Source organism: Salvelinus fontinalis, chromosome 20 (genome assembly GCF_029448725.1).
Source record: "Salvelinus fontinalis isolate EN_2023a chromosome 20, ASM2944872v1, whole genome shotgun sequence".
Taxonomy (NCBI): domain Eukaryota; kingdom Metazoa; phylum Chordata; class Actinopteri; order Salmoniformes; family Salmonidae; genus Salvelinus; species Salvelinus fontinalis.
Window position 1 is genome coordinate 42,613,651 of NC_074684.1, and position 13,878 is coordinate 42,627,528.

The 13,878-nt window shown below is 53.0% G+C and overlaps 1 protein-coding gene across 1 annotated transcript; it reads right to left on the reverse strand.

The window, feature by feature from the left end:
* Positions 1-482: 482 nt before the first annotated feature.
* Positions 483-2,144, reverse strand: LOC129817905 (uncharacterized). The gene has a single exon (XM_055873503.1). It carries the CDS (start codon positions 2,142-2,144, stop codon positions 483-485), a length of 1,662 nt encoding a protein of 553 aa, XP_055729478.1.
* Positions 2,145-13,878: the final 11,734 nt, after the last annotated feature.

The window sequence follows — 13,878 nt, forward strand, 5'->3', positions numbered from 1 at the left end:
GCACTAGCTAGCTGCAAGCCTCCAACCCCATCCACAATGCACTAGCTAGCTGCAAGCCTCCAACCCCATCCACAATGCACTAGCTAGCTGCAAGCCTCTATCCCCATCCACAATGCACTAGCTAGCCGCAAGCCTCTATCCCCATCCACAATGCACTAGCTAGCTGCAAGCCTCTATCCCCATCCACAATGCACTAGCTAGCTGCAAGCCTCCAACCCCATCCACAATGCACTAGCTAGCTGCAAGCCTCCAACCCCATCCACAATTCACTAGCTAGCTGCAAGCCTCTATCCCCATCCACAATGCACTAGCTATAATGGGGCTGATACGGTGGATGGGGTTTTGTGGGGCTGGTGCAGTGGATGGGGTTTAATGGGGGCTGGTGCGGTGGATGGGGTTTAATGGGACTGATACGGTGGATGGGGTTTAATGGGGTTGATACGGTGGATGGGGTTTAATGGGGCTGATACGGTGGATGGGGTTTAATGGGGCTGATACGGTGGATGGGGTTTAATGGGGCTGATACGGTGGATGGGGTATAATGGGGCTGATACGGTGGATGGGGTATAATGGGGCTGGTGAATTGGATAGGGTTTAGTGGGGCTGGTGAATAGGGCTGCGGTATAGAACTGGGGTATAGGGCTGTGAAAAGGGTTTAGTGGGACTGGGGTACAGGGCTGGGGTACAGGGCTGGGGTACAGAGCCCGGGAGAGGTCTGAACCTTCCCCCAGCACCCCAACCCCAGCCCTGAACCTTCCCCCAGCACCCCAACCCCAGCCCTTAACCTTCCCCCAGCACCCCAACCCCAGCCCTGAACCTTCCCCCAGCACCCCTGGGGCTGCATATGGCTGGGGAGACGTCTGGGGAGAGGTCTGGGGCTGCATATAGCTGGGGAGAGGTCTGGGGAGAGGTCTGGGGAGAGGTCTGGGGCTGCATATGGCTGGGGAGAGGTCTGGGGCTGCATATAGCTGGGGAGAGGTCTGGGGCTCAGTGAAGCTGGGGAGAGGTCTGGGGCTCAGTGAAGCTGGGGAGAGGTCTGGGGCTGCATATAGCTGGGGAGACGTCTGGGGCTGAATATAGCTGGGGAGAGGTCTGGGGCTGCATATGGCTGGGGAGAGGTCTGGGGCTGCATAGGGCTGGGGAGAGGTCTGGGGCTGCATAGGGCTGGGGAGAGGGCTGGGGCTGCATAGGGTTGGGGAGAGGGCTGGGGCTGCATAGGGCTGGGGAGAGGTCTGGGGCTGCATATAGCTGGGGAGAGGTCTGGGGCTGCATATGGCTTGGGAGAGGTCTGGGGCTGCATAGGGCTGGGGAGAGGTCTGGGGCTGCATATAGCTGGGGAGAGGTCTGGGGCTCAGTGAAGCTGGGGAGAGGTCTGGGGCTGCATATAGCTGGGGAGACGTCTGGGGCTGAATATAGCTGGGGAGAGGGCTGGGGCTGCATATGGCTGGGGAGAGGGCTGGGGCTGCATATAGATGGGGAGAGGTCTGGGGCTGCATATGGCTGAGGAGAGGTCTGGGGCTGCATATGGCTGGGGAGAGGGCTGGGGCTGCATAGGGCTGGGGAGAGGTCTGGGGCTGCATATAGCTGGGGAGAGGTCTGGGGCTGCATATCGCTGGGGAGAGTTCTGGGGCTGCATATAGCTGGGGAGAGGTCTGGAGCTGCATATGGCTGGGGAGAGGTCTGGGGCTGCATAGGGCTGGGGAGAGGGCTGGGGCTGCATATGGCTGGGGAGAGGTCTGGGGAGAGGTCTGGGGCTGCATAGGGCTGGGGAGAGGGCTGGGGCTGCATAGGGCTGGGGAGAGGTCTGGGGCTGCATAGGGCTGGGAAGAGGTCTGGGGTTGCATATAGCTTGTGAGAGGGCTGGGGCTGCATAGGGCTGGGGAGAGGGCTGGGGAGAGGTCTGGGGCTGCATATAGCTGGGGAAAGGTCTGGGGAGAGGTCTGGGGCTGCATAGGGCTGGGAAGAGGTCTGGGGAGAGGTCTGGGGCTGCATAGGGCTGGGAAGAGGTCTGGGGAGAGGTCTGGGGCTGCATATAGCTGGGGAAAGGTCTGGGGAGAGGTCTGGGGCTGCATAGGGCTGGGGAGAGGTCTGGGGCTCAGTGAAGCTGGGAGATGGTTGATGTAAACAGGGCTGGTGTTTCCCATGTCTCTGTTTACAGTGGAAGCACCCGGAGCGCTGATGCCAGATCACTAGTCCCCTCAACCCCGCTCTGCCCGGCGTCCAGCCAGCCCCCGCACCGACGCTCACACACCATCTATCTCTGTCTTTTTCACACACACACACACACACACTGTGTAAACCCAGCAGAGGCTGCAGGTGTGCACCCAGAATATAACTCTCTTTCTGACATAATTTTCTGTGGCTCGTCCCTCTCCCTGTATTTCTCTTGCTACACCAGAGCTAGACCCCCCTAGCTATCAATTCTCGGGAGAGAGAGCATTCATGTAATGTTTTCAGGTAAAGTTTCCCTGGTGTTTTATTGCCCAGTTTTCTGGTAGTTACGGGAATACTGTATGTACAGTGTGTTAGCAAAAACCTCCTGTGAAGTAGTTAAGCATGTTTTGGCATTAGTGTTAGGGGAACATTCCCTGAATGTTAAACATAAACAGCCAGAACGTTGTTACCAGAACAACAAGACATAACCCTAATTTAACATGTCATCTCTTCATTGTGTTATAACAAGACATAACCATGTTATAACATGTCATCTCCTCATTGTGTTATAACAAGACATAACCCTAATATAACATGTCATCTCTTCATTGTGTTATAACAAGACATAACCCTAATTTAACATGTCATCTCTTCATTGTGTTATAACAAGACATAACCCTATTATAACATGTCATCTCTTCATTGTGTTATAACAGGACATAACCATAATATAACATGTCATCTCTTCATTGTGTTATAACAAGACATAACCCTAATTTAACATGTCATCTCTTCATTGTGTTATAACGAGACATAACCATAATATAACATGTCATCTCCTCATTGTGTTATAACAGGACATAACCCTAATATAACATGTCATCTCTTCATTGTGTTATAACAAGACATAACCCTAATTTAACATGTCATCTCTTCATTGTGTTATAACGAGACATAACCATAATTTAACATGTCATCTCTTCATTGTGTTATAACAAGACATAACCCTAATATAACATGTCATCTCTTCATTGTGTTATAACAAGACATAAATTAGGGTTATTTTACATTTACATTTAAGTCATTTAGCAGACGCTCTTATCCAGAGCGACTTACAAATTGGTGCATTCACCTTATGACATCCAGTGGAACAGCCACTTTACAATAGTGCATCAGATCTTTTAAGGGGGGGGGGGCAGAAGGATTGCTTTATCCTAGGTATTCCTTGAAGAGGTGGGGTTTCAGGTGTCTCCGGAAGGTGGTGATTGACTCCGCTATGTCATCTCCTCATTGTGTTGTAGTAGATCAACAACAGGATCGTGTGAAGGCATCTCGAGAAGGGTTCTAACGAGTTCTAGGAGCTTAGAGAACCTGTCCTGGATGTTTTCTGTCTGTCATAAGAACGCCAAGCAGATGCTTCAAAACGGGAGGGAACGCCCAATACAAAGCCAAACATTTCTAGGAAAACAACGAACCTCTCAAGCCCTGGATTTCCACGGACACACGACCTCTCTCCTACCGCTTTAGCAAGACAATATGAAGCGATGCATTGTGTCCCAAATTGCACCCTAAGACCCTAGATAGTGCATCATTTTTTTTATTATTATTTATTATTTATTATTTATAAGAGTGCTATGGGCCCTGATCAAAAGTAGTGCACTACATAGGGAATAGTGTGGTTATGGGTCCTGGTCTAAAGTAGCGCACTATATAGGGAATAGGGTGGTTATGGGTCCTGGTCTAAAGTAGTGCACTAGGTAGGGAATAGGGTGGTTATGGGCCCTGGTCTAAAGTAGTGCACTATATAGGGAATAGGGTGGTTATGGGACCTGGTCTAAAGTAGTGCGCTATATAGGGAATATGGTGCCATTTGGGACGCATTTGGGTATTTTAGCTGTGTTAGTGTGTTTTTATTTCTTTGTGTTTGGCAGGAGGGGAAGCAGAGCTAACACTTCCATATTATTGACCTCTAAGCCCTATTTCTGGTAAAAACACTCTGGCACCAGTCGACAACTGCTCAAACATACTGTCCTCTCCTCTGGCTGACTTCACAAACACACAGTACCAGTCAAAAGTTTGGACACACCGACTCATTCAACTTTTTTTCTTTATTTTTAATATTTTCTACATTGTAGACATCAAATCTATGAAATAACACATATGGAATCATGTAGTTATCAATAAAAGTGTAAAACAAATCAAAATATATTTTAGATTTAAGATTCTTCAAAGTAGCCACCCTTTACCTTGATGATGGCTATGCACACTCTTGGCTTTCTCTCAACCAGCTTCACGAGGAATGCTTTTCCAACAGTCTTGAAGGACTTCCCACATATGCTGAGCACGTTGGCTGCTTTTCCTTCACTCTGCAGTCCAACTTATTGCAAACCATCTCAATTTGGTTGAGGTCAGGTGATTGTAGAGACCAGGTCATCTGATGAAGCACTCCATCACTCTCCTTCTTGGTCAAATAGCCCTTACACTGCCTGGAGATGTGTTGGGTCATTGTCCTGTTGAAAAACAAATTATATTCCCACTAAGAGCAAACCAGATGGGATGGTGTATCACTGCAGAATGCTGTGGTAGCCATGCTGGTTAAGTGTGCCTTGAATTCTAAATAAATCACAGATGGTGTCACCAGAAAAGCACCCCCACACCATCACACCTCCTCCTCCATGCTTCACAGTGGAAACCACACATACGGAGATAGAGGTAGAGCATCGTGACCTGCGGTGGAGCATCGTGACCTGCGGTAGAGCATCGTGACCTGCGGTAGAGCATCGTGACCTGCGGTAGAGCATCGTGACCTGCGGTAGAGCATCGTGACCTGCGGTAGAGCATCGTGACCTGCGGTAGAGCATCGTGACCTGCGGTAGAGCATCGTGACCTTCGGAAGAGCATCGTGACCTGCGGAAGAGCACCGTGACCTGCGGAAGAGCACCGTGACCTGCGGAAGAGCACCGTGACCTGCGGTAGGGCATCGTGACCTGCGGTAGAGCATCGTGACCTGCGGTAGAGCATCGTGACCTGCGGTAGAGCATCGTGACCTGCGGTAGAGCATAGTGACCTGCGGTAGAGCACCGTGACCTGCGGTAGAGCATCGTGACCTGCGGTAGAGCATTGTGACCTGCGGTAGAGCATCGTGACCTGCGGTAGAGCATTGTGACCTGCGGTAGAGCATCGTGACCTGCGGTAGAGCACCGTGACCTGCGGTAGAGCATCGTGACCTGCGGTAGAGCACCGTGACCTGCGGTAGAGCATCGTGACCTGCGGTAGAGCATTGTGACCTAATGTCCATTGCTTGTGTTTCTTAACCCAAGCAAGTCTCTTCTTATTATTGGTGTCCTTTAGTAGTGGTTTCTTTGCAGGAATTCGACCATGAAGGCCTGATTCACACAGTCTCCTCTGAACATTGATGTTGAGATGTGTCTGTTACTTGAACTCTGTGAAGCATTTATTTGGGCTGCAATTTCTGAGGCTGGTAACTCTAATGAACTTATCCTCTGCAGCAGAGGTAACTCTGGGTCTTCCTTTCCTGTGGCGGTCCTCATGAGAGCCAGTTTCATGAGGGGACCAATAAAATGTCCCCAGTTTGTCAAATGTTTTGGGGTTACTATTCTTGTGGGGACTTCTGGTCCACACACACACACACACACACACACACACACACACACACACACACACACACACACACACACACACACACACACACACACACACACACACAAGTAACAGTCATGGTCGCTAGTGTTTTGACATGGCTATAACCTGCTCTAAATCTGTCTTTATAGTAAACATCTCTGGACATCTGAAAAAAGCTTTTAGTGCAGAATGGATGTGATTTACAGGGCTATATTTCAGCCTCAACAAGATCTCATTGTTCCCCTTCAGAATTTGACATGTAAGTGGATGAACGTCTATTTTGATGCATTCATTCTCTAAGGTTAACAGTTTTGTCATTCATTCTGAGTGGTTAAGTTTAGGGCTATGGTTTGTGGAAGGTTCTGCAAACCAACCAACCTAATACCTTCTACTATATTCAAGTATTCTCACGGCTTGAGAGCATCGTGACCTGCAGTAGAGCATCGTGACCTGCGGTAGAGCATCGTGACCTGCGGTAGAGCATCGTGACCTGCGGTAGAGCATCGTGACCTGCGGTAGAGCATCGTGACCTGCGGTAGAGCATCGTGACCTGCGGTAGAGCATCGTGACCTGCGGTAGAGCATCGTGACCTGCGGTAGAGCATCGTGGTCTGTGCAGTGGTCTACTGCTCTGATTATCACGAGGTCGTGTCCAGTGTTAGCTAACTTGTTTTCTCCCAGAGGAAGGCATACATCAACTTTCTCAGGACTTTTTCAAACGTCTGAAATCGAAGTCTATTTCTAAGTGAGCAGGTTGATATTTCAGCCTGGTGCTGAGACAATCTGGTAACCAAGGAAGAGCAAAACAACAGCACTGAATCATTAACAAGATATTTGGCTGTTTGGTTTGGGAGGAGGCCCAATCGTGAGAGAGTGTGTGTCTGAGTGTGTGTTATGAGGGTTGAGTGCGTGTCTATGTGACACACAGAGAGGGAAATTGAGGAAGTCAGAGAGAGTTGATCTTAAAATGTTTGCTTGATTTTTGATCACTTAAATGATGCTGTTACTTACTGTTTCTCAGGGTTCCCAAACTCAGTCCCGGGGTCCTCCTCTGGGTGCATGTTTAGTTTTTCTATTTGCTCACTAACATTACACATCTGATTTAAAATAATGAAGTCTTGAGGATCAGTTGGTAAATTGAATCAGCTGTGTAATGCTAGGGCAAGAACCAAAACGTTGCCCCCTGGTTGGGCCCCAGGACCCAGTTTGGGAAACAATGCTTTAAAGGACAGTGGCCTGTCATGGAAAAACATGTCCAAGAAGGCAGAGGATTGGCAGCAGTGATAAGCTTTATGTTCCAATACAGTACAACTTTATTGTCTATGTCATTACTCAAATCCCCCAGATAGCAGACAGAGGAGAGGACAGGGCAGTACAGAGCCGATACAGAAGAGGACAGGGCAGTACAGAGCCGACACAGAGGAGGACAGGGCAGTACAGAGGCGATAGAGAGGAGGACAGGGCAGTACAGAGCCGATACAGAGGAGGACAGGGCAGTACAGAGCCGATACAGAGGAGGACAGGGCAGTACAGAGCCGATACAGATGAGAGGACAGGGCAGTACAGAGCCGATACAGAGGAGGACAGGGCAGTACAGAGCCAATACAGAGGAGGACAGGGCAGTACAGAGCCGATACAAAGGAGGACAGGGCAGTACAGAGCCGACACAGAAGAGGACAGGGCAGTATAGAGCCGATACAGAGGAGGACAGGGCAGTACAGAGCCGACACAGAGGAGGACAGGGCAGTATAGACCCGATACAGAGGAGGACAGGGCAGTACAGAGCCGACACAGAAGAGGACAGGGCAGTACAGAGCCGATACAGAGGAGGACAGGGCAGTACAGAGCCGATACAGAGGAGGACAGGGCAGTACAGAGCCGACACAGAGGAGGACAGGGCAGTACAGAGCCGATACAGAGGAGGACAGGGCAGTACAGAGCCGATACAGAGGAGGACAGGGCAGTACAGAGCCGACACAGAGGAGGACAGGGCAGTACAGAGCCGACACAGAAGAGGACAGGGCAGTACAGAGCCGACACAGAGAGGAGGACAGGGCAGTACAGAGCCGATACAGAGGAGGACAGGGCAGTACAGAGCCGATAGAGAGGAGGACAGGGCAGTACAGAGCCGATAGAGAGGAGGACAGGGCAGTACAGAGCCGATATAGAAGAGGACAGGGCAGTACAGAGCCGATAGAGAGGAGGACAGGGCAGTACAGAGCCGATAGAGAGGAGGACAGGGCAGTACAGAGCCGATAGAGAGGAGGACAGGGCAGTACAGAGCCGATACAGAAGAGGACAGGGCAGTACAGAGCCGATAGAGAGGAGGACAGGGCAGTACAGAGCCGACACAGAAGAGGAAAGGGCAGTATAGAGCCAACACAGAGGAGGACAGGGCAGTACAGAGCCGATACAGAGGAGGACAGGGCAGTACAGAGCCGATACAGAAGAGGACAGGGCAGTACAGAGCCGACACAGAAGAGGCCAGGGCAGTACAGCGCCGATATAGAGGAGGACAGGGCAGTACAGAGCCGACAGAGTAGAGGACAGGGCAGTACAGAGCCGATACAGAGGAGGACAGGGCAGTACAGAACCGATACAGAGGAGGACAGGGCAGTACAGCGCCGATATAGAGGAGGACAGGGCAGTACAGAGCCGAAAGAGTAGAGGACAGGGCAGTTCAGAGCCGATACAGTAGAGGACAGGGCAGTACAGAAGAGGACAGGGCAGTACAGCGCCGATACAGAAGAGGACAGGGCAGTATAGAGCCGACACAGAAGAGGACAGGGCAGTACAGAGCCGATACAGAGGAGGACAGGGCAGTACAGAGCCGATACAGAGGAGGACAGGGCAGTACAGAGCCGATACAGAGGAGGACAGGGCAGTACAGAGCCGATATAGAGGAGGACAGGGCAGTATAGAGCCGACACAGAGGAGGACAGGGCAGTACAGAGCCGATACAGAAGAGGACAGGGCAGTACAGAGCCGATACAGAGGAGGACAGGGCAGTACAGAGCCGATAGAGAGGAGGACAGGGCAGTACAGAGCCGATAGAGAGGAGGACAGGGCAGTACAGAGCCGATACAGAAGAGGACAGGGCAGTACAGAGCCGATAGAGAGGAGGAAAGGGCAGTACAGAGCCGATAGAGAGGAGGACAGGGCAGTACAGAGCCGATACAGAAGAGGACAGGGCAGTACAGAGCCGATAGAGAGGAGGACAGGGCAGTATAGAGCCGACACAGAAGAGGACAGGGCAGTACAGAGCCGACACAGAGGAGGACAGGGCAGTACAGAGCCGATACAGAGGAGGACAGGGCAGTACAGAACCGATACAGAGGAGGACAGGGCAGTATAGAGCCGACACAGAAGAGGACAGGGCAGTACAGCGCCGATATAGAGGAGGACAGGGCAGTACAGAGCCGACAGAGTAGAGGACAGGGCAGTACAGAGCCGATACAGAGGAGGACAGGGCAGTACAGAGCCGATACAGAGGAGGACAGGGCAGTACAGAGCCGATAGAGAGGAGGACAGGGCAGTACAGAGCCGATACAGAGGAGGACAGGGCAGTACAGAGCCGATACAGAGGAGGACAGGGCAGTACAGAGCCGATACAGAGGAGGACAGGGCAGTACAGAGCCGACACAGAAGAGGACAGGGCAGTACAGAGCCGATACAGAAGAGGACAGGGCAGTACAGAGCCGATACAGAGGAGGACAGGGCAGTACAGAGCCGATACAGAGGAGGACAGGGCAGTACAGAGCCGATAGAGAGGAGGACAGGGCAGTACAGAGCCGATAGAGAGGAGGACAGGGCAGTATAGAGCCGATACAGAAGAGGACAGGGCAGTACAGAGCCGATAGAGAGGAGGACAGGGCAGTACAGAGCCGATAGAGAGGAGGACAGGGCAGTACAGAGCCGATACAGAAGAGGACAGGGCAGTACAGAGCCGATAGAGAGGAGGACAGGGCAGTATAGAGCCGAAACAGAAGAGGACAGGGCAGTATAGAGCCGACACAGAGGAGGACAGGGCAGTACAGAGCCGATACAGAGGAGGACAGGGCAGTACAGAACCGATACAGAGGAGGACAGGGCAGTATAGAGCCGACACAGAAGAGGACAGGGCAGGACAGCGCCGATATAGAGGAGGACAGGGCAGTACAGAGCCGACAGAGTAGAGGACAGGGCAGTACAGAGCCGATACAGAGGAGGACAGGGCAGTACAGAGCCGATACAGAGGAGGACAGGGCAGTACAGAGCCGATAGAGAGGAGGACAGGGCAGTACAGAGCCGATACAGAGGAGGACAGGGCAGTACAGAGCCGATACAGAGGAGGACAGGGCAGTACAGAGCCGATACAGAGGAGGACAGGGCAGTACAGAGCCGACACAGAAGAGGACAGGGCAGTACAGAGCCGATACAGAGGAGGACAGGGCAGTACAGAGCCGATATAGAGGAGGACAGGGCAGTATAGAGCCGACACAGAGGAGGACAGGGCAGTACAGAGCCGATACAGAAGAGGACAGGGCAGTACAGAGCCGATACAGAGGAGGACAGGGCAGTACAGAGCCGATAGAGAGGAGGACAGGGCAGTACAGAGCCGATAGAGAGGAGGACAGGGCAGTACAGAGCCGATACAGAAGAGGACAGGGCAGTACAGAGCCGATAGAGAGGAGGAAAGGGCAGTACAGAGCCGATAGAGAGGAGGACAGGGCAGTACAGAGCCGATACAGAAGAGGACAGGGCAGTACAGAGCCGATAGAGAGGAGGACAGGGCAGTATAGAGCCGACACAGAAGAGGACAGGGCAGTACAGAGCCGACACAGAGGAGGACAGGGCAGTACAGAGCCGATACAGAGGAGGACAGGGCAGTACAGAACCGATACAGAGGAGGACAGGGCAGTATAGAGCCGACACAGAAGAGGACAGGGCAGTACAGCGCCGATATAGAGGAGGACAGGGCAGTACAGAGCCGACAGAGTAGAGGACAGGGCAGTACAGAGCCGATACAGAGGAGGACAGGGCAGTACAGAGCCGATACAGAGGAGGACAGGGCAGTACAGAGCCGATAGAGAGGAGGACAGGGCAGTACAGAGCCGATACAGAGGAGGACAGGGCAGTACAGAGCCGATACAGAGGAGGACAGGGCAGTACAGAGCCGATACAGAGGAGGACAGGGCAGTACAGAGCCGACACAGAAGAGGACAGGGCAGTACAGAGCCGATACAGAAGAGGACAGGGCAGTACAGAGCCGATACAGAGGAGGACAGGGCAGTACAGAGCCGATACAGAGGAGGACAGGGCAGTACAGAGCCGATAGAGAGGAGGACAGGGCAGTACAGAGCCGATAGAGAGGAGGACAGGGCAGTATAGAGCCGATACAGAAGAGGACAGGGCAGTACAGAGCCGACACAGAAGAGGACAGGGCAGTATAGAGCCTATACAGAAGAGGACAGGGCAGTACAGAGCCGATAGAGAGGAGGACAGGGCAGTACAGAGCCGATACAGAAGAGGACAGGGCAGTACAGAGCCGAAACAGAAGAGGACAGGGCAGTACAGAGCCGACACAGAAGAGGACAGGGCAGTACAGAGCCGATAGAGAGGAGGACAGGTTAGTACAGAGCCGACACAGAGGAGGACAGGGCAGTATAGAGCCGATACAGAGGAGGACAGGGCAGTACAGAGCCGATAGAGAGGAGGACAGGGCAGTACAGAGCCGATACAGAAGAGGACAGGGCAGTACAGAGCCGACACAGAAGAGGACAGGGCAGTACAGAGCCGATACAGAGGAGGACAGGGCAGTACAGAGCCGACACAGAAGAGGACAGGGCAGTACAGAGCCGATAGAGAGGAGGACAGGGCAGTACAGAGCCGATACAGAGGAGGACAGGGCAGTACAGAGCCGATAGAGAGGAGGACAGGGCAGTAGAGAGCCGATACAGAGGAGGACAGGGCAGTACAGAGCCGATAGAGAGGAGGACAGGGCAGTACAGAGCCGATACAGAGGAGGACAGGGCAGTACAGAGCCGATACAGAGGAGGACAGGGCAGTACAGAGCCGATACAGAGGAGGACAGGGCAGTACAGAGCCGACACAGAAGAGGACAGGGCAGTACAGAGCCGACACAGAAGAGGACAGGGCAGTACAGAGCCGATATAGAGGAGGACAGGGCAGTACAGAGCCGACACAGAAGAGGACAGGGCAGTATAGAGCCGATACAGAAGAGGACAGGGCAGTACAGAGCCGACACAGAAGAGGACAGGGCAGTATAGAGCCTATACAGAAGAGGACAGGGCAGTACAGAGCCGATAGAGAGGAGGACAGGGCAGTACAGAGCCGATACAGAAGAGGACAGGGCAGTACAGAGCCGAAACAGAAGAGGACAGGGCAGTACAGAGCCGACACAGAAGAGGACAGGGCAGTACAGAGCCGATAGAGAGGAGGACAGGTTAGTACAGAGCCGACACAGAGGAGGACAGGGCAGTATAGAGCCGATACAGAGGAGGACAGGGCAGTACAGAGCCGATAGAGAGGAGGACAGGGCAGTACAGAGCCGATACAGAAGAGGACAGGGCAGTACAGAGCCGACACAGAAGAGGACAGGGCAGTACAGAGCCGATACAGAGGAGGACAGGGCAGTACAGAGCCGACACAGAAGAGGACAGGGCAGTACAGAGCCGATAGAGAGGAGGACAGGGCAGTACAGAGCCGATACAGAGGAGGACAGGGCAGTACAGAGCCGATAGAGAGGAGGACAGGGCAGTAGAGAGCCGATACAGAGGAGGACAGGGCAGTACAGAGCCGATACAGAGGAGGACAGGGCAGTACAGAGCCGATACAGAGGAGGACAGGGCAGTACAGAGCCGATACAGAGGAGGACAGGGCAGTACAGAGCCGACACAGAAGAGGACAGGGCAGTACAGAGCCGACACAGAAGAGGACAGGGCAGTACAGAGCCGATATAGAGGAGGACAGGGCAGTACAGAGCCGATACAGAGGAGGACAGGGCAGTACAGAGCCGACACAGAAGAGGACAGGGCAGTATAGAGCCGATACAGAAGAGGACAGGGCAGTACAGAGCCGACACAGAAGAGGACAGGGCAGTATAGAGCCTATACAGAAGAGGACAGGGCAGTACAGAGCCGATAGAGAGGAGGACAGGGCAGTACAGAGCCGATACAGAAGAGGACAGGGCAGTACAGAGCCGACACAGAAGAGGATAGGGCAGTACAGAGCCGACACAGAAGAGGACAGGGCAGTACAGAGCCGATAGAGAGGAGGACAGGGCAGTACAGAGCCGACACATAGGAGGACAGGGCAGTATAGAGCCGATACAGAGGAGGACAGGGCAGTACAGAGCCGATAGAGAGGAGGACAGGGCAGTACAGAGCCGATACAGAAGAGGACAGGGCAGTACAGAGCCGACACAGAAGAGGACAGGGCAGTACAGAGCCGATACAGAGGAGGACAGGGCAGTACAGAGCCGACACAGAAGAGGAAAGGGCAGTACAGAGCCGATAGAGAGGAGGACAGGGCAGTACAGAGCCGATACAGAGGAGGACAGGGCAGTACAGAGCCGATAGAGAGGAGGACAGGGCAGTACAGAGCCGATAGAGAGGAGGACAGGGCAGTACAGAGCCGACACAGAAGAGGACAGGGCAGTACAGAGCCGATACAGAGGAGGACAGGGCAGTACAGAGCCGACACAGAAGAGGACAGGGCAGTACAGAGCCGATACAGAGGAGGACAGGGCAGTACAGAACCGATACAGAGGAGGACAGGGCAGTACAGCGCCGATATAGAGGAGGACAGGGCAGTACAGAGCCGACAGAGTAGAGGACAGGGCAGTTCAGAGCCGATACAGTAGAGGACAGGGCAGTACAGAAGAGGACAGTTTAGTACAGCGCCGATACAGAAGAGGACAGGGCAGTATAGAGCCGACACAGAAGAGGACAGGGTAGTACAGAGCCGATACAGAGGAGGACAGGGCAGTACAGAGCCGATACAGAGGAGGACAGGGCAGTACAGAGCCGATACAGAGGAGGACAGGGCAGTACAGAGCCGATATAGAGGAGGACAGGGCAGT

What these genes read in the sequence shown, in the direction of transcription:
- LOC129817905 (XM_055873503.1), bottom strand. Translation starts at nt 2,144, where the DNA reads ATGGGAAACACCAGCCCTGTTTACATCAACCATCTCCCAGCTTCACTG.